The sequence below is a fragment of the Cryptomeria japonica genome, chromosome 5 (genome assembly GCF_030272615.1).
Source record: "Cryptomeria japonica chromosome 5, Sugi_1.0, whole genome shotgun sequence".
In the NCBI taxonomy this organism is placed as follows: Eukaryota; Viridiplantae; Streptophyta; class Pinopsida; order Cupressales; family Cupressaceae; genus Cryptomeria; species Cryptomeria japonica.
Genome location: NC_081409.1, coordinates 495,085,463 through 495,110,896, shown reverse-complemented (window position 1 = coordinate 495,110,896; position 25,434 = coordinate 495,085,463). Strand labels below are relative to the sequence as shown.

General features: G+C 35.3%; 1 protein-coding gene across 1 annotated transcript in view; it reads right to left on the bottom strand.

Moving 5' to 3' along the window:
• The window catches only part of LOC131064894 (ras-related protein Rab11A), a 28,319-nt gene extending 9,424 nt beyond the window's left edge, over window positions 1–18,895 (bottom strand). The window contains exon 1 of the mRNA XM_057999223.2: window positions 18,526–18,895. Within this exon, the coding sequence (XP_057855206.1) occupies window positions 18,526–18,758 (233 nt within the window). The 5' untranslated portion in view covers window positions 18,759–18,895. The remainder of the gene's footprint in view (window positions 1–18,525) is intronic.
• Window positions 18,896–25,434: the final 6,539 nt, after the last annotated feature.

Here is a 25,434-nt window from a genome sequence, read left to right as displayed (position 1 = left end):
TACCTGTATGAAGCTAGAAGTTAATAATCTTGGAAAAATTATCCTGATAACTATTTTCAGAATTGAACTAGTTCTGATTTCTAATGATTTAGACAAATTTAGAAATGGAAATCAAGAATTCTATCCATATTCTTAACGAATTCTGAAAATAGAAAGAGGTTGATATGAATAGGGTCTAAAACCCCTCATAAAACCCTTAGGAAACCCTCATTTTCAGACTTAAATGAAGTCTGATATAAAAAATTTAAGTCTGAAAACATCTTGTATACTCAGAAAATTGTTGAAAAATGAAGTCCAAATGAGTATACCAAATCTGGAAATGCTTTGGAAAGGTGTAAAAAGTCTGATTTTTCACTCTTAGATGTCTCAAGACACCCTTCCAAACTCAATAAATGGCTGCCAAATGTCTGAAGACAACCTGCAAAACTCATAAATCAACCGTCACTCAACGAGGTTGCAGCCATGTAGAATGCACATGTTTGATGAAATTTACCTCTTCAATGTCAAGTGATCAAGTCTGGGCACAAACAAAGGGCAGGTAAAAATAGATCAGTCTGAAGATAGGTCTGAAAATGGAGTTTTAGACCTTGCCAGCACCTTACGAAATGATAACACACTCAGAAAATGATCACAAAATGCCTCAAAAATGCCTCCTCAATGAAATCGCCCAAATGTATAAGGCTGGAAATGAAACACCAAATCTGAAGTCAAACTGAAAATGGTGTTTTCAGACCTGCGACAACTCTGAAAATGCCTCCAAAATGCTCCCAAAATGATCCTTAGACAAAATCGCCTAAGTAGGAGTGAGCTGCGAATGAAATGTTAAGTCTGAAAACTGAGTTTCCAGCCAACAATGAAGACAAAGTAGCTCCCAGCAATGGTGGAAAATGCAGGTCTGAGAACAATGGCAGCCCTCTAACAGCAATGGCGCCCAACAAACATAAGGAAATCACCCTCAAAATGGAGGAATTCACCTCCCAAGCAATATCGCCCACTCCTACAATGGTGCCACCTAGCAAAAAATCGCCAAATGTAGAAAAGTCGCCCCTAAACTTGCTGCAACCTGCTCTAATGGCAATGCCTAGGCAAAATCGTCCTCCAAACAAGCAACTCCAACCCAAAATGGTGTCAAGAATGACACTTAATCAAAATCGCCTAGCTGGAAAAACTTCAATCAGCCACTAAAATGTCTTCAATCTGCCACTTGACTGTCACAATCAGCACTTATAATAATATTTTAATGCTAGGCAAGCTTACTTATTCATGTTTTCACCTTGTTGTTTCACCAAACAAGCAATGTGGGATAAAAACTTACTTTTATAGTTGCTTGGGAAAATCGATTTGCGACTAGAAAATATTTATTATTAATAATTGTTGTAAATCATTTAATAATTGTTTTTGGTAATTAAATAGCCGTTGTCTAATACAAAAACAATTAAATTTGGGCCCACTTGCATTAAAAGCTTTCAAAATTCACCAAATTGGGCCACCTAGAGGAAAATCACCCCATATATGGATAAAAATCCAGATCAAAACTCAATATTAATCACTTTAATTGATCATTAGAGGAAAATCGACCTCCTTTGGGATAAATTCCCAATCAAAAAATCATCAAATTCACCAATAAATACCTTTGAGGGAAAATCGATTTTCATCTCGACTCCAATATTCACTTCAATTTCATCATTAAGTCCAAAAATCCACTTTGGGGGAAAATCGCTCCCTATCTAAATAAAAACAAAATCAAAATTCCATCAAACTTCACACTTGGGGAAATTCACCATTCATCAGGACAATCATCTGCATAAAAATCCATTAAATTTGATCACAAATTGTCCTAGTGGAAAATCGACCTTCATCAGGACAAGGAATTTCATCCGCATCAAACTCATCTACATTCCCAAGGGGATAATGTGGGTCATCACGACAATTTCCCACACTAGTCAAAATTTTAGCCTCCTAGTGGAAAATCGCCCTCCATCGGGAACTTGAATGGGGGGAAAAACAAGGTCCATCGGAATTGCGGGGGAAAAACACCTCCCATTAGGGATTCTAACCTTTACACCCACTAAAACATAGATTTTCATCAGAAATTTAATGATTCTTCCACTCAAAATCACCTAGACACTTCAAATTTCATTAAAATGCATCGGGACTCAGCTAAATCCATCAAAACTTGAGCGAGAAAATAGGAATTTCATCGGGATAAAATGCAAATTTGACTTGAATAACCTCATAGGAGCAAGAAAATACGTCCTAAAGGACCCTTTAACACTTAGGCACAAAAATATCTCTAACTTGGACACACTAAATTCAATCACTCAAAAGTCTACAATTAGACAAAATTAGGATCACCTAGACATCTAGCATCTTAGGCACTTGATTCTATTCAAAACTCAAAAAACCCCAATAGCAATTAGGCATTATCACACTTCAAAATTCGAGACTCCGACACTAGAAGCTCAAAACTGTTCCTACCACCAAAACCCTAAACTAACAAGATGCAAAGAGCAGGAAAGAGGGGGTCCCTGTTTGAAATGGGGCAATGTGTGAAAAGGTCACAAAAGGTCCCAAATAAAATCCCGTTTACCAATATAAAAATTATAATATTAGAAAAATGATAGAGGTGAAAAAAATAGAAACAAATGCATGTTAATAAGAAAAGAGATAGTGGAACAATAATAGGTAACAAAAACATAGGAAAAAATGCAATTTAATAAGATTGCATGTTACTCCAATATCAAGATAAAAGGGGTGAATGGTACCAACAAAAAAGCCTTTCACGACACTGGATGCCATGTAAGGTTCATATGTTTCTATCTACATGATGATATCATCATTGGTGGCCAATGTATAACAATAAGTAAATTGATTTTTGTGTTGTCATACATGATATGTTTAAAGCAGATTATAGAGACAAAACTATAGCTTTTCTATATTTTTTCTATAACATATCACAAACCTAGAAGTGAGTTTCATGAAACATTTGGGATCTATGTTCCATGGCATTTAGGGGATAGGGACAGCAGGGGACAGCAGGACATGTTCTAGGGACAGCAGCCTATGAGCCATTTTTCAAGGACGGCAGCACATACATATATATGGGGAAACACAAATTTTTACAAGCTTAGCTTTACATGACATCAAAAAATTAAGTTTAGGTGTTATATATCAAATTTGATATTATAAGTATCATTATTCTTACATATTAATTTCAATATATCTATTAGCCCCAACTCTTTATTCTAAATTATGTAGTTTATTCCTAGTAATTATTTATGTAGTTTGTTATTCTCCATCTCAATACCCTAGTCCTCCCATACCCAAACCTAGTTGAATATGGATGTGATCCATCCAAACAATTATCACAACATGTCAATCTAATATTTAGAATACTACCTTACAAAATCATACATATCTCACCACATATGCCCTGATCCCATCACACCTTATGCTGCTTAAAGATAAAAATTAGTTAATTTTTATTTTAAAAACCCTGTAAACATAACTTTACTTCAATTCAATCCCATAAATCATCAACATAAACACTACATATTCCAATGGAGGGTTTCAAGGGTTTGCAAAAGCTTCAACAAATAGCAGCTGTTGTGGAGAAGAAGCAAAAGGTCCAAGAGCAAGTATCTATAAAATAGGAATCTAAATCACTGAAGCATAAGACAGTGAACAAAATAAAAAAGGCAATGAGGGCAAGGAAGAAACCACAAAGATGTTGAAGCCCTTTGATGAACACTATATATTCCAATGAAGCTTTTCAAGGGTTTGCAAACACGTTTCAACAAAGAGCAGCTGCCATTGCAACGAAGCAAAAGGTACAAGAGCAAGCATCTATTAAATGGGATTCCAAAATCCAAAGCACAATAAAGTGAACAAAATAAAAATGGTGATGAAGAAAAAAAACACAAAGTTGTGAGGCCACCATGAAAAAAAAATCCAACTGCTGAAAAGCTTTGAGAAACATTTTTTTTGTCATTGGTGAAACGTAGATGTCCCCAAGATAGTTGAAAGACATCTCAAATGTCCTCAACTATGGCCAAACATTCCAACAACATTCTACGTTTTTGTATGTCACCCCAAGGATGTTCCAGAAAATTATTGCAAACTAGGGACTGCCAAGGGGCATCCCCTGATGTCCCAAAGTCCCTAAAACAGCTATGGGACAAGGACATGCATTTTATAGTGAGGAGTGTGTCCCCACGTAATATAGTTTGGGATTCCTATATAATTATTTGACTTGTGCACATTACAATAAAATTTCAATTACCTATTTATTCAATTTCAATCACCTATTAATTCAAATGTTAATGTGAAACAAAGAGTATACCACAAATACAGTGCAAAAAATTAATACAATCTAGGCCTCCAACAATTAAATTTTCAATGCTTAAGTACATATATGCACAGGTAGTTTTGATGAATTCAAGGATAGAGTAAACCAAAGTGTTAGATTTCTTTTGGATTTCAAACTCCACAAATTTTTCAATTCTCTAGAATCAAAATATTAGTTGCTCTATGTAACGAGTATAAGAAGGATACTCACTCTTGTTGGTGCCTCATTGGCCACAAATTACCACACCCTTTAAAATCTTGCAATCAAAAATGTATTGCAAGTAAGTTTATTAATTATAAGTGTGAATTGTTACTTGAAGTTTGATTTACAATTTAAAAACTCTATCTCTCACTTTGCCTCAATAGTTTGCTAGTTCCTCTTCATTGGTGTGGTTCCAATCCCTTTCACTGGGTAGTTTGAATCATCTCCAATTGTGACTTCCTCATCAGAATTTTCTATCATAGTGTCTAAGTGCTCTTTGAATTGTGTTATATGTCGGGATGCCCCACTGTCTATTACCCAGGTGTTAAGGCTGGTTGATACTTGACTGGATAGAGCTGAGTAGATTACAAGCCTCTCAGAATCTGTGTTGGCCTCACTGACTTCGGCAATTGAGGCTTGAGGCTTAGGTCTGTTAGGACACTTTACAGCAATATGACCATATTTATCACATCTAAAGCATTGTACTTTAGATAGGTCCCTCTTCCTTTTGAATGACTGCTTCCTAGTTGAATCCTTGCCTTTCCTCTTCTTGGAGTTATTCCTCTTTCCTCTTTTGTGAGATTGAGAGTTTAGGGCTTGCATCTCTTCATTTTTGGAGTTAATTCCAGTCCCTCTAGTGATCAATCTCGATTCTTCTTGTATACAATCAGTTTTCAACCGATCAAATTTGGGAAGTTTAGATCGTGCACTAATCCCTTGAATAAACGATTCCCAAGAAGTAGGAAGCCCGTTGAGTGCCAGCATGGTCAACTCCTTGCTATCAAATGTGTGACCAATTGTAGATAATTGGTTTCTTAGCCCAGTTATCCTCATGAGATATGAAGTGATAGTTTCACCTTGGTTCATTTTGATGTGGTGGAGTTGTTGTTTTAGAGCAAGAGCCCTGCTAGTGTTATTTATCTCAAACATGTTATCTAGTGTTGAGAACATTAGATAGGCAGTATCTAATTTTGAGATAATAGGAACAATATGATCTTTTACTCCATCCACCAATAGCTTCATAGCTTTATTATTATTCCTTGTCCATAGGAGTTTCTTGTCTTCTTCATCAGGCATGGGTAAGGCCTTTTCCACAAGAGTGTTCAATTCATGTTCCTTTAATGCGAGCATCATTCTAAACTTCCATGATACAAAATTTGCAGCTCCTTCAAGACGATCCTCAAGTCTAACTCCATTCACCATTTTGTCGAATATAGAATTCTAGAAACTTTAATGGAGGTTAGTTGTTTCCTTTTACAAATCTGATCGGATCTTTTCTTCAAACTAGCTCTGATACCATGTTAATTTTGGATCAGATTTGATATGTGAGTAGTTTTAAATTTATTTCTATTACTTAGTTCACAACTAAGCTATATGACTATGAACTCTATGTGCAGGTTGCTAAATATATGAGGAGAACACAACTTAATTCACAAAGTATTTGCTGGACTGCAAATGAAGGAGATCGATGTCTTATTGGCTTGCACTTTCGATTTATGTACTTACCTTTAGAATCGAAATCTATCATGATATATATTACACGGTTTGGGCATGTCGATGATAGACATGCCTCTACGTATGTGGAGACATGTCGATGAATAGACATGCCTCCACGTACATGGAGACATGTCTCTTCATCGAGATGCATCTCTAAATACCGATTCACATAACCGTTTGTTAGCAAGATAACGATTCACATAATCGTTTGTTATTATTAACAGTAGGTAACGATTCACATATCGTTGGTTATTATTAACAGCAAGTAACGATTCACATAATCGTTTTGATATGAAGATCGACCCTAGTCGATTCAAACAGTGATTAATAATATCAAACTGTTTAATGTGGATGATCGATTTATATTGATCAATATAATCGATACTTATGATCATTTAGCAAATGATAAATAATTCGGTGCTCATATTCAATTTGGTATAAACAACGTGATTATAAATTCAATTTAATCACTAGATTAATATAATCGATATTACTTATTGATTCAACATGAATTTAATCTCATTGATTTATCAACAGCATGATTAATGATTTAATATTCCAATCATAAATTATGTATATATAAATATTCATATATATAATAATAATAAGAGCACTTATTATTATTACATATATTAATATGTATATATACATATTAAGAAATCATTAATCATGTTGATGGTATAATCAGCATTACTTATACATATGATTTGATGAGATTACTCCGATCGAAGCCATAAATCATCAACAGGTATCAATTACTCCACCTGTGCCTCTTCCACAAGAATCATTGAAGGATTATGAAGACATGAAGACAACTTACAAAGAAGCTAAAGGATGGACTTTTGATGCTTCAGAACGTGCTGACATACTCATTGAAAACCTGGTATCAGCACACAACTCCACATCTTCCTTATTGAGCAGAATTCAAGACATAGCTGTAGCTTGGGAGAATATTGAGGATATTTAGAGTAGAACAATTCCGTATTTGAAAATAATCAGAGGACTTTCTCAGCAAGATCTTATAGACAAAAAAGTCATCCAGTCCGGTGACCTATATGATTTCAGCACTTGGTACTGTGTTTTGATTACAAGGGTTAAATCTTTGAGAAAATTTGAGGCTAAGAGTTCAAAGATTGAAAAGACCATCAAAGATATTCGAGACAAAGTCTTCTTTGTGGCAGCTGAGATATTGCAGCAGGATGAGGTGCGAGAAAAGCATCTACCTACAGAGAATTTGAGGGCCAAAGTTCAAGGAAACTTCAAAGTTTCAAGGCCAATTCTCAAGGAAGATCTCACCAAAATTTCAAGCTTCATACGCATAGATGAGAATTTCTTAGCACAAGCAGCTGACTGGGAAGACACTCTCGGCACATGTGCAGATGGCATGGACATGGTTGATTTCCAAATTGGCAGCTTGCCACATGTCACCATAGAGGAGGTGCGACTTCTTGTGTCCAGGTACATCGAATCTACAAAAAAGGAAACTGGACACTCACCTCAGTGAGAATAGCAATTGCACCACTTGTCTCCTTCCTATTCATTTTAACTGTTAGAGCTTTGGGAAACCCTAATTAGGGTTTCGATCTTTTAATCTAGGCCCTTGATCATTGTTCGATCTCGATCGTTCATAATTTTTAGACTACTATATAAGGTTGCCGCCTCTCATTTGGAGAGTGTGAGGTTTTTCAAATATTGTTGCATGAAGGTCATTTTTCAAATAATATATTACATGTGTGATTTCTCTTAAGGCTCTGTAATCCCTATTGTTTGAGTGATTAAGCAAGGTTTTCAATTTCTTCAACATATTAGTTAGAATTTATTTCACGCTGTTAGATGAATGAAAGATCTAATAAGTATTGAATACTTTTGGTGAATGGATGATTTTCATTCACTGTGCAAAGTTAGTCTGAGCTTTTCCATTTTGTGTATGCTTAAACTTCCGATCATAAGCACATCCCTTGAAGATTGCATCCACTTTGTGTAAGTTGTCTTAAGTAAGGCAGAACAAAGTGTGGTTTATCGAGCTCACCGAATCAATACCGTCTCTAGAATTCATAGGATTAAAGTAGATCTCTCGACCCTTATCCCTTTTGGCCTTTTTTTTGAAAGTCTTAAACCCCGAAAATCCCAAAAAGAAAGAGAGGGAGCTTTAATTGACAAATTCATCTAAGTTCCAAAGTTGTTGACAATTCGTTCAAGCGTAAGTCCCTTTGTGTATTACCAGCAAATCACAACGCCCATTGAGCTTATCCACACGTCAAGACCTAACAAAAGAAACCTTGGAATCACCATATGATCTTCTAGCAATCTTAGCATAAGCGATGATTTTTCAAGAGAGGGTAAATTATCTTTGGGTACTTTATTCTAATGTTTGGTAGATGATAAAACAGACACCAACACAACGGATAATTCGTATTTATATATCGAAGAAGCAGTTAATGGCCATTGAAGCCGAATTTATTGCTTGGCAGTTGATACGTTGGCGGCGGGTGCTTTAAACTAATGTGGACGGTTGATGGATTAACATTTTGAGATAAGGCGCCAAGTTGGGTTGCTAACAATCTGCGTGAGGAGTACGTTTGAAGGCAAGGGAAGGTGGTAATATGCAAGCAAATTTCTCCTTGCAACCACCAAACTTATGGTGGCTTTTTGGGGGAGGATTTTGGAGGAGCGCCTGCATCATATCTTCAAGATCGTAGACCAATCGTTTCTGAACATGGTGAAGATAGTGTTGGGGGACGAATACCTGAATGCCCATACAAGTATCGGACTAATATTGATATTGCCTCCCTCTTCATGGCTTGGTGTCTAGAGCTTGAGACGAGCGATATGGTTTTCTGGCTCATGCATAATTGTGTGAAGGATGACTAGTGTTGGGGTTTAGCAAATCCCATAGACATGGCGAGACAAGGTGAAGGGTTTGTTTGTCCCGGTGGTGATCGGTTGCACCTTGGTGAATTTACACCACCGTTGAGGCCTTTCCTCCTTTGGAGTGTGAATGGCAACAAGGATGTTCATCGAGCTTCTGCTCAAATTGGGTTACAAGGAATTCCTTAAGTCCAAGGAAGCAAGAATGGTGCGCAAGGAGGTGGCAAAGTGGATGCCAAGAGTAGAAGACCAGCATCAAGCGGAGGAGGCATCTCCTTCTAAAAGAAAATGTGGTCGTCCTGTGGGCTCATACAATGCGAAGAGGAGGCAATTACTGAAGGGTCAAACTTCCTCAAGCATGGAGAACCCAATCAAAGAATTTCGCAGGCAGGAGGGAGTAGAGGGGAAGGAGGCCCGTGGTAAATGAATTGTGGAGCAGGAGTCGAGCACTTGAAGAACGATAAGTAGTGTTAATAATCTTGATACTGTGTTTATAAACGGGATTCATGCCTTTTTTGTAATGACTGATATATAGTTTCTGAGTGGTCCGGGTTAGAAAGAACAGGGCTCAAGGGTAGGATGTGTTGACATGTTTTTTATGAAAGCATCTAACACAGAATAAAGTTGTCAAACGGTCACTTCACTCTCTCTTGATCAAAGTACGATTGTATGCTAAGATTGCAAGAAGTTCAAACAATCGACTCCAAGGTTCTTTTATGCTATGGACGTGACTCAATTGGCTGATGTGATTGCTGGTAATCCAAGGGGCCTTACGTTTGCATCATTCCTTCACCTCTTTGTTGTGGCTGGAACTCCATCATCGAATATGGCAATTCTGCGATGCTATTGCTTCGAATGGACTAAAATGAACTAAAAGAAAAGGGAAAGGGTTCAAAAGGATCTAAATCTACTCCTAAGGGCAGTGATAACAATGAATAGTGCTCTAGTGGACAAATTTCAAATAAACCAAGCTCTGTTTCACCAAGTTCAACTACAACTCCGCAAGAACCAGTGCAATCTTCTGAGGATATTGAAGGATTTTCAAATTGAGAAAGTGCATTTGAATACCCAAAACGGTGCAATCCAAACGACTGTCCACAACTGAACTTAGCACAAGTTTAGTGGCTCAAGCTAACTTTACACTGCAACTTACAATCAGCAAGATACAAAAAGTATGAACCATGGAAATTCATTAGACACCATTACATTCTCCATTGAAATCAAAGCACTTTACTACTTCTAATCTAAGTGAGGAAGGTGAAACCATGCAAGTTTTGAAAACATAACTTAAGTAGACACCATCAGAGAACAATGTTTCACTATTATTTTCTCAAAAACTTATCGCAACAATTTCATACAAAGCTCCCTCCCCCTTCAAATGAGGGGGTCACCCCTTTATATAGGCCTCGGGCCATGATTACATGCAAACCCTAATTAGGATTTTCCCTAAAAGATTCTCCACACATGATGCAACAAGGTGGGAATCTCCAATTAATAACCCATCATGCCCATATACAATTAATTCAAAAGTACCCAAAATAGCATCCACTGCGCATTAAATGCACCACCTCCTTCAAATTCGTCCAACATGAGTTGAATATTCATCCATGCAAAATCACCCCACTATGTCATAAATGATCCATCATTTCCACATGCGGCGACTGCATGCAAAAGGAATCTGCCATAAATTCAACATGCAATGACTGGGTCGCCATTTGGTCAAATATTCCGGTAATGAATGCGCCACTCTACTGCCATGTGTTCAATAGATCCTCACCATGCAAGTGGACCCCGTCGTCATATATCCACTCCTACACATCTGGAATTGTCGGAGAGGGAAAATTCGATTCAGGAAGAATTTTCTTGAAGTCTCTTCAACTTTCCTTGCTCGGAGAAGGTTTTTCATCAATTCTGCACATTTCCTATTTTTTAGGAAAATTTCCAAATTAGGGATCCACGGTCCAGGAGAGAGAAAATTCTCCTACGAATCCAAATCTGTAAAACTTTTGAAATTTGGATGTGATTTGATGCCCGAGAATGGATTTTTCAATTTTTTTCCTAGAGGGGAAATTTCTTGTTCAGTTCATCCCTGATTCCTTCCTTGCCTTAAAAATTTTATGTTCAATTCATCCTTGGGTGTATTTCTTCCTTGCTTGGAATTTTGTCCCGAAGGAAGGAATTTCCAATACTTAGCCAAATTTTCATCTTTCCTGGAATTTTGTCCTGAAGAAAGGAATTTCCAACACTTAGCCAAATTTTCACATTTCCAAGAATTCCGTCGTGAAGGAAGGAATTTCCAACACTTAGCCAAATTTTCACGTTTTTCAAGAACTCTGTCATGAAGGAAGGAACTTCCAACAGTTAGTCAACTTTTCACCTTTCCTGGAATTATGTCCTGAAGGAAGGAATTTCCATTACTTTGTGAATTGTCCATGTCTCTTTTTCAACATCCCTATTTTTTAGGGATCCTCCTAAAATTTAGGAGCCAGGTTCATTGGATGAAGAATTTTTACCCCGATTCTGAATCTATAAAATTTTCCACATTTGGTCAAGATTTGGTGTCTAAAAATAGGATAATCGAAAATTCGCCCGAGGGGAATTCTGCTTTTTATTCCTCCTTGACTCCTTGGATTCCGTGCGAGGTAAAATTTCAATTTTTAGCTTGGGTGAAATTTTCACCATGCCAAGGATTCAAGGATTTCCCTCCTGTGAATGCATTCTTGGTTTCAGCACCCCAACCCAGTCTTGGGCGCATTTTAGCCCTGTCCATGGATACATGGAATTTTCCTCCTGTGAATGCATTCTTGGTTTCAGCGCCCCAGCCCAGTCTTGGGCGCATTTTGGCCCTGTCCATGGGCTAGTGGATTTTTCCACTTGTGAATGCATTTTTGAAATTAGCGCCCCAGCCCAGTCTTGGGCGCATTTTGGCCTTGTCCATGGACTAGTGGATTTTTCCACTTGTGAATGCATTTTTGAAATTAGCACCCCAGCCTAGTCTTGGGCGCATTTTGGCCATGTCCATGGACTAGTGGATTTTTCCACTTGTGAATGCATTTTTGAAATTAGCGCCCCAGCCCAGTCTTGGGCAAATTTTCACCATGTTCATGGATTCATGGATTTTTCCATCATTTCAGGCTCTTCGTCAGGATATATATTTCTTATACTTTAAGTTATATTTCATATATATTGTTTGGATGTTTGAGAGTGGTTTCAGGTCCATAGGAATCATAATGCAAATTCTGGATTTTGGAAGATCTTCCAAATTTCCAAACTTAGTCAAATTTCAGGCCATTTTCGGATCAGGATGACATTGGTGGATTGATGTGAATTTCTGGACTTGGATGATTTTGCATGCTTTCCTCTTCTGGAATAGGAGTTCCAAACTTAACCATTTTTTATCCAACTTGTCTGCCTTCTGACTTTTCCGGATTTAGAAATGGTCTTCAGGAACATTCAGTCTTCAGCGTCTTCGGAGATATTCAGCTTTCAGTGTTTTCCTGTGAAGATCCTGCCAAAAATAGATTTTCCCAAATAGTAAGTGTTTCAAAATGTCAAGGTTTGGGCAAAATAGGTCAAAAAAGCACTTACTAAAAATAGAAACTTACTAAAATAGAACTTACTAAAAATAGTAAGTTTGATTTTTGGCAAAATTAGATCAATCCGGGACTCAGTAAAATCCCTAAAAAAATAGGAACTTTCTAAAAATAGAAAGTTGCTCCGTTTTGGCTCAAATTTTACTAGGAGGTTCCTTGAAGTGTCCTGATTCCAGTTGTATGTTCATCTTTCTCGAAACCCTAATAGAAACCCCTAAAATCTAGGACAGAAGGCAAAAAACCCTAAAATTCACAAAACGAGTCCCAGACTTAGCCGAATTTGCTCAAACGAAAGGCAGACTTGACCAATATGATCCTCGAACACCTACAAAGCAAAGAGACTGCTGCGAAAAGACCACAAAAACGCAAGCCAAAAAACCCGGAGGGCCTAAAAAGAAGGGGGTCCCCATTTGCAATGGGGCGATGTGTGAAAACGTCACAACAGGATGTCCATACAATGTTTTTTTACAAACTTGCATGATACAAACAATGTATATTTTTTGCTATATTAATACGATGAACCAATTAGCAATCAAATAAAAACAGCATGTGGTGTATTGGGCGTAGTTTATGAAGATATAGGGGTTCGATTGTTTGCAAAGACTTTGATCAGAAGTGCAGAAAATTATCTTAATCATCTTTCTGTAAGATCAATCACAAATCAAGAATCTATACATGAGAAATTTCTAACACAATTCAAACCAACACAAGATAGTCATATCTTGTTTGCTCAACTCTCACATGTGAAAAAGGGTGATAGTTAACCTATGTAAGAATTTATTGCACACTTCAACCAATTGATCAATTAAATCAATACCACCTTGAAGCCTTCTCCAGATATTTTTTGAGTTACTCTATCCATAGTTTGCATACTCAAAACTTGAATCAAACTCTACTGACCAAAAAATTTTAACTCAACAACACTCAACTTATAAAAATTAAACTTAAATTTCTTTTAAAAAAAACAATTTTATGCAAAATATAGTTACAAAATGTATCAAATGAGTCTGTAAGATAACACCATCATGCATATACAACAGCCAACTACCAACAAGGAGATAGAATAAAAGGGAAAAAAAAAAAAAGAAATGAAAACATTCACAATTATGTACATTTTATAGTGCAAAACAGTTCCATTTCAAGATTATTTCTTTACATAAATCCCATTAACAAAGATCAAAAGTTACTCTCCATTAGGTCAAGCCAAATCAAATGCATTTGATTGCTTTCTCTCTTCCTCCAACTCCAATAGTTGCACCATGCCTCACCAACAAGGCATCATCTTCTTAAACAACCAAGTGGTGAATGACTTGTAGTGTTAGAGACTCAATTCCAATGGTAATCTCCCTTCCACTCCATACACCAAGATATAGGGTGAGCTGCCTTGTAGCTTTTTTTGGTGTGATTTTATTTGCCCATAAAGCCTTCCTCACTTGTGTACATTAGTTCCTTCGACTTGTTGAGACTGCTATTTAGATGATCCTAGTAAGGCTTTTGGTAGTTGATCATGCCAAATCATTACCTTGAGGATACTAGTAGGAAGATTGTAATGCCCCTGATCCAAAGTATGATAGCGTCTAAGTCAATTTCCATCTTTGGGAGGGATTTTTTGGTAGTTTATTATGCCAAATCATTACCTTGAGGGTACTAATTAGAAGATTGTAATGCCCCTAATCCAAAGTGTGATAGCATCTAAGTCAATTTCTAGCTTTGGGAGGGATTTCAAACTTTCTCATACTATCATGCCTTCCCTTCATTCCCTATGCCACCACAACCCTACTCTTTCCTACATCATATATCTCTAAAGCCCAGTCCTTGCTCCTCCCTGCATTAGGGATCTCCAGAGCTCAATCCTACTCCCTCTAGCATCAGGCATCTCTAAAATCCAATCCCCACTCCCTCTCACCATTACAACCCTCAAGCATGCAAATCCTCAAACCCCCACAAGATTGCATCCTTCATGCACATGAATTATCAAACTCCCAACATCGAACCCTAGACAATTCTCTACTCATCCTTTGAGCATGCATTTCCCCAAACCCCAACTTTAGGCGTGCACTTTTACCCACCACCACAGCCAACCAAGAACACCATTAATGACCCCAAATTTTCATGCACAAGGGTGAGAAACTTTCAAACGCCTATCAACATGGATGGGCTCGTATTAGGGCCTCAACCTCTATATAAAGCAAACAACTTCATCAATTTGGATCATCTTTCATCATCTCAACAACAAACTCCAACCCTAGTTCGAGCACTCACATTCAGCCATTGGATCTAGGAACAAAAGCACTTGGATTTGGAGATCAAAGGACAAAAGTTCTTTCGCTTTTAAAGGGAATGTTCTTGTAGAAGTTGCTTTTACACTTCAAGTTGGAGACTTTCAGCATTTAAGTATTTTCAAAATAAAGTTGTAATTGTTGTAAAAGCAAATTTGTTAGAAAGTAGGATTTCAGGTTACTAATTATCACAAATAAAATATAAGATAAATGAAATGAGAATAACAATATACATACATTCAACACATAACACAATATATACATCGGAAAAACCCTTTCAAGTAAAAAAAAACATAAAGCATCATTGTATTATAAAACACTTACAAAATTGTCCATAAAAATATGGATAGAACCTAGTGATATCACTTCTCATTTCCACATGACCAAAACTCCCTCTTGTGCATAATGATGGAATTCGCTATAAAACTCCAAATTTCAAAACATCTCAATCGGAGAGAAACTCCTTAAATAGAGACAAGGTGGCAAAATACTTGAAGAGGTATTAGTCACAACTATTTAAAAACATCATGAATAAAAAGTTAATAAATTAATAAGTTATTAAATTATTAATTATTACATGGTATAAGCTTTATATATTATAAAGTATATAATAATCATAAGGTTTCATGAGCTTATATTAGAACAAAGTCACAGATATATCAGTAATAAGACATTTTTTCCATCCTTACTCTCTTTCAACCTTCCTATCTCATCTTTTGTTTTTCTTTGATATTGAATAGTGTAGGATTATGAGTGCAACTGTGTAGGCATTTTTAAATCAACATTTCGGAACACAGATGCATCATCACTTTTTGCTTGATCCTGATGATGGATCACAGAGAGTGATCCAAAATGTTGATAGAAAAGAACCAAAAGAATTGAATCCAATAGCACTCAGATACATCTTCATGATCTGTGGAAAAAAATGTCTACTAGATTTTAAATGTCGTTTGAACAAATTGTAATTCATTTTGTAGTTTATAGGTTAAATTCCACAAACTTGAGGCATAGCTTATCAGTTTAGCACCTGCATTGTTACAACACCAACATCTCTTCCTAAGGAAGCATATTCACATAAGACCCTAAGCCAAAACACACAAACACCCTCACCGGGTATACAAAGCATTGGAGGAATTTATTCCTTTTCAAGGAAAACGATAGTTCCATACTTTGGTAAGTCAAGCACCCAAACAATAACTTTCAAGGGAGTGAAAAATATTGATTCAAAAATTAGGCTGCCCAAGTATAAAACTGAGTTTAAATTAAAAAATTCATTTGGTTAACCCATATTTTAGAATTTAGACATGTTAGCTACAACAAACATGCAGCAGATGGAAGGAAAAATCGTGATGATGTTGAATAAAACATGGCAATAGATGAAGGGTATAAGGACAGGGCAAGCAGGAGAAGAAAACAGAAGCAACATGTACCAATCCGAATTGAACCCACAGAATTTGAAAATGCCAAGGGACACAAGAAATTGAGCTGTCAGTGCTACTGATAATGCTGAAACTGGAAGAAGCTAGGCCCATCAAGGTACTTGCGGCTGAACAATTTGAGCCCATGCCAGTGCAGATTGACATTTCAAATAAGAAAAGGAAGGAAAAGAAGAGTAGATTATACAGAGACATCACTATTTTATATAGCATTTAGATATGATCTACTATAATCTAGCTGCAGACTGCCAATGGGGTTGATGGAAAATTTTCTACCCAACTTTGATTGGTTGAGAGTCCTGAAGTTACTAGGAAACTTTATTTTACAAACAAGAATCAAATCGTGTTGCCATACCCACAATTCTTGGCAACTATAGTGATATTTAATACAGCTATACCCTTATCCATTTACTCACATATCCTAATTTTTATGGTGCCTCCATCCCTGTACCAGTGCCCCCATCACCATGTCTCCTGGTACCTACAGTTTGAATTCATATGAAGGGTCACTTTGCATCCATTAGATTCTATTATTTCAGTAGATTGAAAATCCTAACTTCATAGATAATTTTTAAGATAACAGTTGGTATGCTTGTCAGTTTAGTATACAGATTGTACTCACAAAATCTTTTTTATTTTATTTTATTCATGCAAGACAGCTTACTCTACAAATTGTCTTTACTTTCAATATCATTATCTTGTAAACTCCTGGAATGTCGTTTTCTCTTCTGATTGTTCTTGTCACTGACCCAAGGTGGTGTCGTTTGAGTGCTTGCTATCGATATCTACGATGCTATTGTTCTGTTTTTAAGTTAATCTATCAAGAAAACACCATAGTACCATTAATCAATTGCAAAATGCCAAAGATAGAAATCATTCTTTCAGCAACCTACAATTATTTTGTCTTCAGATTTACATTACTTTGTGGATCCTCCTCTTTGTTAAGTGTAGTCCCTGTATAAGTCAGCAGGAATTCTATGAGTCCCAGTGACCAGTGTGTGCTCCTTATATAAAGTCTCCACAGCTGAGCTTTTAGATCAAACATCCAAATTAGAGTGAGTTAGTGTAACACCTCGAGCCATATGAACCATAGACAAATAAAAATCTTTATCACCTGTAAGGTGGATGGGAGTCCTGTGGGCAGTTGCTGATTGTACTTTTCAAAAATGCATTAGTAAAATCACGAATGAAAATTAAATGTAAAGGATCTCAAAAAATTGGGAGACAAGGGAAAAAAAAGCTGGGTAATTGAGGAAATGCAAATTTAAAACAAAACAAAAAATCTCACAAAAAAACTGGAGAAGTCAAGATAGTCCTTAAGAAATTAATTAACTAGGAGGATTTTAATTAATAAGAAATTCTGGAAATGCAGCTTGAATAGGATTAACCTAAATTGGTCATTCAAGGGCATTAACAAAATTTATTTATTTCTAGGATCTGTAGATAGTTATTTTGATTCATCAGCTAGTATCTTAAAATAATCTTAAATCCTTCAACTGGTTGTCCTTTGTGGTGTGTTCTTGCAGTGAGCAAAATGATAGAGCACTTGCTGCAATAGCCCAGCAAGTAGGCCCTCACAATAAGAGGCCTATGAGTTAACGCAGTTTGTTGGATATTACAATCGAGTTGGTTTTGGAGGAATCCAATGATGGAACCATATTAGCGCGAGTTGGCTACTTTCCTTCTGGTCCTAAACCAGACTATTGTTGGCAGACGTTAGTGGATGCAAATGATAGAGAGAAAATCTCATATTAGGCAATCTCAATTTTCAACTTAAACAAAAAAATTACAGATGACTTAGACCATTTTATGCCTTAATCCACATTAGTCCTAACCTGCATTAACCAAGTATGTTCCCCAGCAGTGGCCATATGGTAAAGTTATTTTGCAAATTCCATGTTGGCTAATAGTCAAGTTTCAAAAAACATTACCATCAAAAGATATACTAGCCTGGGCTGGTTGTGATCCATTTTTTTTCAAGGCCTTGAGAATAAATTTCCATTAAAAGAGCAGCAAGTTAAAAGGGATAAGCTCAAGTCAAAGAACACGTTATCTTAAAACAAAAATGAGGCTTTCACAGTCCAAGATAACGACTCAATGATGTTTAAATCAGATACAATACAGCATCCCGCTCATGGGCAGCGGGGTGTTGTGACAGGATCCATATCACTAGAACTTGATCCTGATCCATGTTGTGGATAAGCATTCTGAGGGAGAGGGGCAGCTTTCTTTTGTGGGGGACATAGTATGGTAACCTCTGGAATTAATGGATTAAAGCGTTGAGAAAAAAAAAGTAGTTGTACCTTTCTTGGCCAGCAGTGTCCCATATCTGCGCTTTCACAGACTTGTGGTCAATGACAAGAGTCCTAGTTTGGAACTCTACTCCAATGGTGGCTTTTGAATCTAAGCTGAACTCGTTCCTGGCAAACCGGGAAAGGATCTGCGACTTACCGACTGCGGAATCTCCAATGAGCACCACCTTGAATACATAGTCAATTTTCTGATTCGGACCCCCATACCCGCTCCCACTCGCCATCTCATCCAGATCTTCTCGCTCGAAGCCTGACTCAGTGGGGAAGACAGCTCCAGTCGATTTAATTGCTTTCTATTTCTACTGTGGAAAACTGCCTACACCTGCCCTTTTTCTTTATGTTTTGGGCTCAGATTAGAGTAAGAAAAAGTTTTACAAGGGCAACTCTAAGTTGATTGATCTTAACTTTCTAGTGGTGAAAATTGATTATAGGTAACTTTTTTAATGATCGATTTTTATAATTAAGATATATTTTAAATATAATAACTAATTTATATGAAATTGGTTTATAATATTATCATATATCGATTTTTTAATTATTGTTTTATTTGATATTAATTTTAGACTTATCACTGTTAATGTGAATCAAGTTTTTGAGTGTAAACTTGATCCAAGTCATATATTCAACACTCATAGGTCTAAGGTCGAGCTTTAAAATTTAAATATTGTTTATCATTTCACTAGACATTGTGAAATGATCTACTACATGTTTGTGTTGAGTTGTGTGCTTCATTGTTGTATTTAAATATATTCACCCATTCATTTTGTAATCATTTAGAAGCATGTTAAGGTTATTTAGATGATGAAAGGAAGTAGGGGTGTCAAATACACTTTTTACACTAATCTACAAGAGAATCTATGTGCAAAAACTAAATTAACCATAAATTTACAAAGAAATAAACACAAAAACAATATATTGTAACTCAATGATTTACATGGGGAACACCCTATCACAAGAAAAATCCTAGAATCAAAGCAACTCATTGTATTATGCAATAACCAAATAGTTGCAATGCACTTGCAAATTCTAAAACTTTATAAAAGCATCACCAAGAAAGACCTCATACAAAACTCAATATATCACACCTCCATAACTCAATGCCCAATAAATAGAAGAAGCAAAACATAAAAGCATTATTTGTTGATTAGGAAACCATAAGCTAAAAGCACCCAAATCCCTAGTCAAAATATCATATCCAAATCCCAAGATGAATCTACAAGATAAGCTAAGAATGGCATATTCCTTGCACTTGCCAATATGTTCATCGTAATCTACCCTCTAAGTTAGGCACTTCATTTTTGCTTCATTATCTCCATTTAATGATACCTTGTGACATGTAATAGCATGCAACATAAGTTGATCAACAAATATAAGTTCCTCTTATACTTGTCTTATGCACCATAGATTCTCTTTTTTTTATGTGGGAGGCACAACTTTTAAATATCCTAATTTTAATTTGAGAAACCAATTAAATTGAAGATCTCAAAAAGATCAATTTCACTATGGTGTGTTTTGTTTTATTAAGGCTTGTTTCAACTTTTTTGGGAGCTAGATTAATCAATAAAGCCTTAAAACTATTTTATTTGTGTTCTATAGCTAAAAAATATATGTTTTGGTTCTTACAACTAGTATACGACGTTAAGACATGTAACCTAACATTCTCTCACTTGTCAAACAACTTGCTAAAGTAAAGGAAATATTGAATCTATCAACAATCTACTAGGTGTCGAGATGCCCATATGCTTACTACACCACTTGATTTTTTCTATGCTTGTTAGCTTATTCAACTCATTTGTAACGTTATGAAAAGTGTCAACTTTCTACAATATCACCTTATTATCTTGTATTATCTTGTTAACAAAATGTTATGAAAAATATTTGAGCTTCGTCATTGCATGAAAGGTCAAGTTCTATCAGGACTCAACTTGAATTACCAAATTCTTCTCAAGTCAAATTCCCTTGATGCATCTAGATCTCATTTCATCATCACTTATAACCAATCTAAGAAGAGTTTGAATGGGTCCCCCTTAGTCAAAATTGCATGTATATTGTTCCTCGTCATACTTCATACTTTTGTCATATATTGAAAGCTGTCATATTCCAATAAAATTATAAAAATGGGGTATTTTTATCATTTTGTTGGTGTTTCTAAAAACTTACATACTTTTAGTGGACATCCAAACATTTCCTACTAGTCCAATATCCAATTTCATTGTCTAAATTTATTTTAAAGGTATATGAATTGTAACACTTCCTTCAATCCTTCCATTTCCCTTCTTATTTATCACTTGGGATTTTGATAAGGATCCAAACATTTTTCTCTCATCTCAACCTTTGGTCCTTCCTACTCCCATTTCCCACTTTCCTTTTAGTTCTTCTTTATGAAATTTCTCTGCATTCCCAAATATTCAAACTCCATTCACTTCCCCTCGCTAGTTTCACATAGTTTTTTCACAAGGTTTGACCTATATCCTTTTTCATCTATTTGCAAATTCCCCCAATAATTTCAAACTTATGTCCTCGTATTCAATTCTCATCTCTAGTTCTATATAAAATTAAGCAAGCTCACATCCTTCTACTTTTCCTGAAATTCTCTCCTTGTAGACTTTTATTGGACATCCACCAAATATCTAGTTCTAATGTCCATTTTTGCATTGAATGCCTACAAAAGAACTCTTCATTGCTTTTTCCCTTCATTTATTTTTGTGTTTATTTAAGCTTAACTTTTGAACACCTTGTTTCCCACATGGACATCCTGTCTTGATGTCCAACTTTGCTTACTTTTTTGGCATTTTCTATCATTAGTCTATAACTAATTCCTTTCACTCATTTTGTAGGATTTCAAGATCCTTTTAGAATTCATTTAGAATGTCTTGTTCCAATGCCCTGTTCCTCAAGGAAATCTCACATCTCACATTATCACCTCTATTTTTGTTATAGACTTTTGTGTTTCTTCTAGATTGTTGCTTGCACTTATTGAATCTTCCTAGAAGTGTTATTGATGTTTATTTGACCCTACAACTTACAAAATTATAATTTATTGCCCAAAAAAACTTATTTGTCCCAAGAGTGTGAATCTAAGTTCAAAATAAATGGTGGATGATGAAGAACACCATATTACCACTAATGCAATGGTTAAGTTCTTAATGTAGATTATTTTTATGTAAACTTCAGGCTACCATTTAAACAAATTTTAAGGGAATTTAACTTGTTTCATATGACACTTTAATGAATCTTGTTCTCATGTAAATTATACAAGGTTATAATGACAAAAAAAAAAGTATTATAAATATGAGTTCATTTGGTACAACAATAGTCAACCGTATATCCAAGCATCTTCAAGGGTTTCAACTCTTGCCAATCCAATTGCTTGTTAAGCAACATATTTTGTGACTCTTGGTGAGGTGGCTAGTTTGTAGTATATATCTATAATTAGATGTGTCCTTTGCTATTTGTAGAATTTCAAGAAAAGTTGTAAGTGACAAATTGCGACATCTTCTAGCTTAGAATTTTTTGTAAGTGACAAATTGTGACATTATTCTAGTTTAGGATTTTCTCTTTCTATATTTGTTGGTATTATTGTAATGAGAATTTAATAAGTTTTGTAGTACCTTAGTTCAATGCAAATACTATTTGTGATGGTCATTTATTTATTACAAATGGATCTTTGGAGTTAAGAGAGAGATTATTAAGCATATTCGGTTGTTTTATGACATATCTATTTTGATATTTATATGTGTTATTCTTTTTGGTTGATATTGATTATATAACTCACAAATAAAGCACCATTCCTAGAAACTTATTGACCCTCCATATTCTCTAAATGAAAAAATCATTTACTTAGTAGTTTAGGAATAGGAACATTACTTTGTATGCACTTCATGAGTCAATGACTATTTCAAGGAAACATCATTAGTGCACCTAGAATGTTTACCATGAGATAATTATGTTTGGCATGATTGTATCATCTTAATAGAGGTTATATGTTCAATAGGTTAGTCCTTGTTCTATTAAAAAATTTGGGGCTAGACATATATTGGATATTGCTATAAATTTATGTGTGTGTCTATATTTAGTTGTGATTAAATATATTAAGGATACTCATAGGAATGCCCTCAATTTATCTAAGCCCAAAGTGAAAGAGATATTATCGACTCTCAGCAATCGACATTCCATCACCCACACTCTATTAATGAGTTGATCTACTTGACTTAAAGTAGCTTAATCAATCTAAGAGTGTGAGCAATAATTTTAATACCCAATATATTCTTTGACATATATATGGCACTATAATTATTGCAAGAAACTCTAATATTTTTATGGTTCAACCTAACATATGAACACAATCTCTTCAACCATATGGCCTTCGTACAATCATTAATAGCTACCATGTACTTAGTCTATGTAATGAAAAATGTGGTAATAGAATATTGCTTACTTATTTATAACTTAAATAAATTGAACATATATCCAGCGGTGAACCTTTTGTTATTGACATCTCCCACCTAATATAAATCAACAAATCCATGAATATCCATTGCGTTTTTGGCACTCTAAAATCACCATAATAGCAAATAGATTACTCAAAGGTACCCCAAAAATATTTGAACACCCTCTCAACTACATCCCAATCATCTCATCCAATATTGACCATGAATCAACTAAGGGCTTTTATTTGTCGAGCACTAATTGGTCACACAAATCATAGTGTACATCAAACTCTCAAAAGAATTATTCTAAGAGATTCAAGCCATTTCCGCCATCTCACTAGGTGTATGTGAGCACTAATCCAACACAATATTTATATAATTACCATGACACAACCAAAGTTTTATATTTTCTCTCTCTTATAATCTTCATACCCAATAGCCCCCGAGCCATTCATGCCAAACTTTGGTAAAAGATGGCACATCAAATTATAAATCATATTTGTACAATTACCAAAATATAACATATCAATTATGTTTAACTAATAACAATGAATTGATCCCCATCCATTTTGTAGTACACATTATAATTTTATTTGAGTCTCAAAAAACCCAAGCTGAACACAAATGAATAAAATATTTAGCACCACATTATTAGGAAACTATTTGAGACATGAAAATATTTTTTTAATTTACAAATAAATATTAATCTACCTCTCTCTATATACTTAGCTTGTTTCATGTAGAAATCTTCCTCCAAGTTACTGTGCACAAATGCTATCTTCACATCCACATGTTCTATCTTTGAATCAAAAGCTACTACTATAAATAATAAGGACCTAGTAGATATCAACTTAATAGCTAGGAAATTTTTTTACCAAAGTGTATTCCCTCAACTTGGGAACGTTCTTTTCCAATCAATCTCACCTTGTACTTTTCAATACCATCATCTACATCAATCTTAATTTTGATACCCATTTACATCCTATTGGTGTTTCCAACTGATTGTCCAAAGAAATCCTATGGGATAGCCAATTCCAATATATAGATCCTTGGGTCAGTGGCCAACAAACATGATTCAACCATAAAGGTTGTAATCCTTTGCACTTCAAGATCTGCTAAACCTAGGGTGTACCTTACAATGCCCAAAAAATTTCAATAAGTGTCTAATGACATTGCATTTAAATAAGACAATTGCCAATTAAATATACCAAGGAAAGTACAATTTACCCTAAATTCGGCTCTATTCCTAGTAATTTACTATTCAATCAGCAATTGGGAATTAAATTTAAACTATACCTACTCATACAACAAGAAATTAAAAATAATTTGATTATAATGAAGTGTTTATGAAATAATTTAGAATCAAGACAAATTGGTGCCTAATTCTTTGGGCAATGGAGTCTAAAAACATATACATTCATACCTAGAACTAATTTAAATCTAACTATTTAGTCCTAACATTTATGCATTACACAAATGTTACTTTGTTGTACATCCAGGACTATACTTACTAATCACAATATATATCCTCAATCTTACTACAACATGATCATAGCCTTTAATTCTCTCCTTGAAAGAAACCTAGGAAACACAAATTACACATTCACAAAAATATTGCAAAGACAAACCAATATCTCCTTGACATGTTGATTCATGTAAACAAGAAGACACAAATTGGAGACAATCCTAAAGTAAATTTTCATTAAGTGTTCATAATAGTTGATACAATTTCTTGAATGTAAATGACTCTACTATTTTCATTCCATTATTAATGACTCTACTATTTTCATTCCATTATTTCTGACTCTACTATTAGACAAAATAGTATCTACCCACCCGAAACTATATCTCAAAACCCTTTACGAATGATCTTGATTTCCCTTTTATAAAACTACGGGAGAAATAAGCTTTAGATCATTTGTACATTTGTCAAAATTTGATTCAACTATTTTTGAATATGCCAAAGTATCTTTACATCACAAAAGAGACAAAAATTGTTTGCTCATTGTTGGAGGGAATTTGCTCATTAAACTAAAATTCTTGTTGGTGTTGATCTTCTCCAACTAACTTGCTAATGTGGATGTCTTCGAACTAAACATTTTTAAAAAGAATAATATTGTTTCTAACTTGACTCATGACACTTGAAACTTGGATGGCCAAGGCATTAAAATTTGATGACCAATGGATTCTGCATCTCAAACACATCAGCTTCATTCACTAAATGTAAGGTACCTGTGATTTGTTGATTTGGAAAGGTCCTTATGTATATAAATGAAATGTGGTTGATGTTGCAATCATTCGCTCCTTCCACATGGTGCATGTTTATTATTCAATAGTACAATACTTTGCATGCCATTGTGTGATGGAGAATTCTGATGGCCATCTATACTCTTACAACTACTGAAATCGAGTTGGGCTTTCCCTACACTTATTATCAAGTATGGCCTTGGTCTCCACCATGAATCTACTA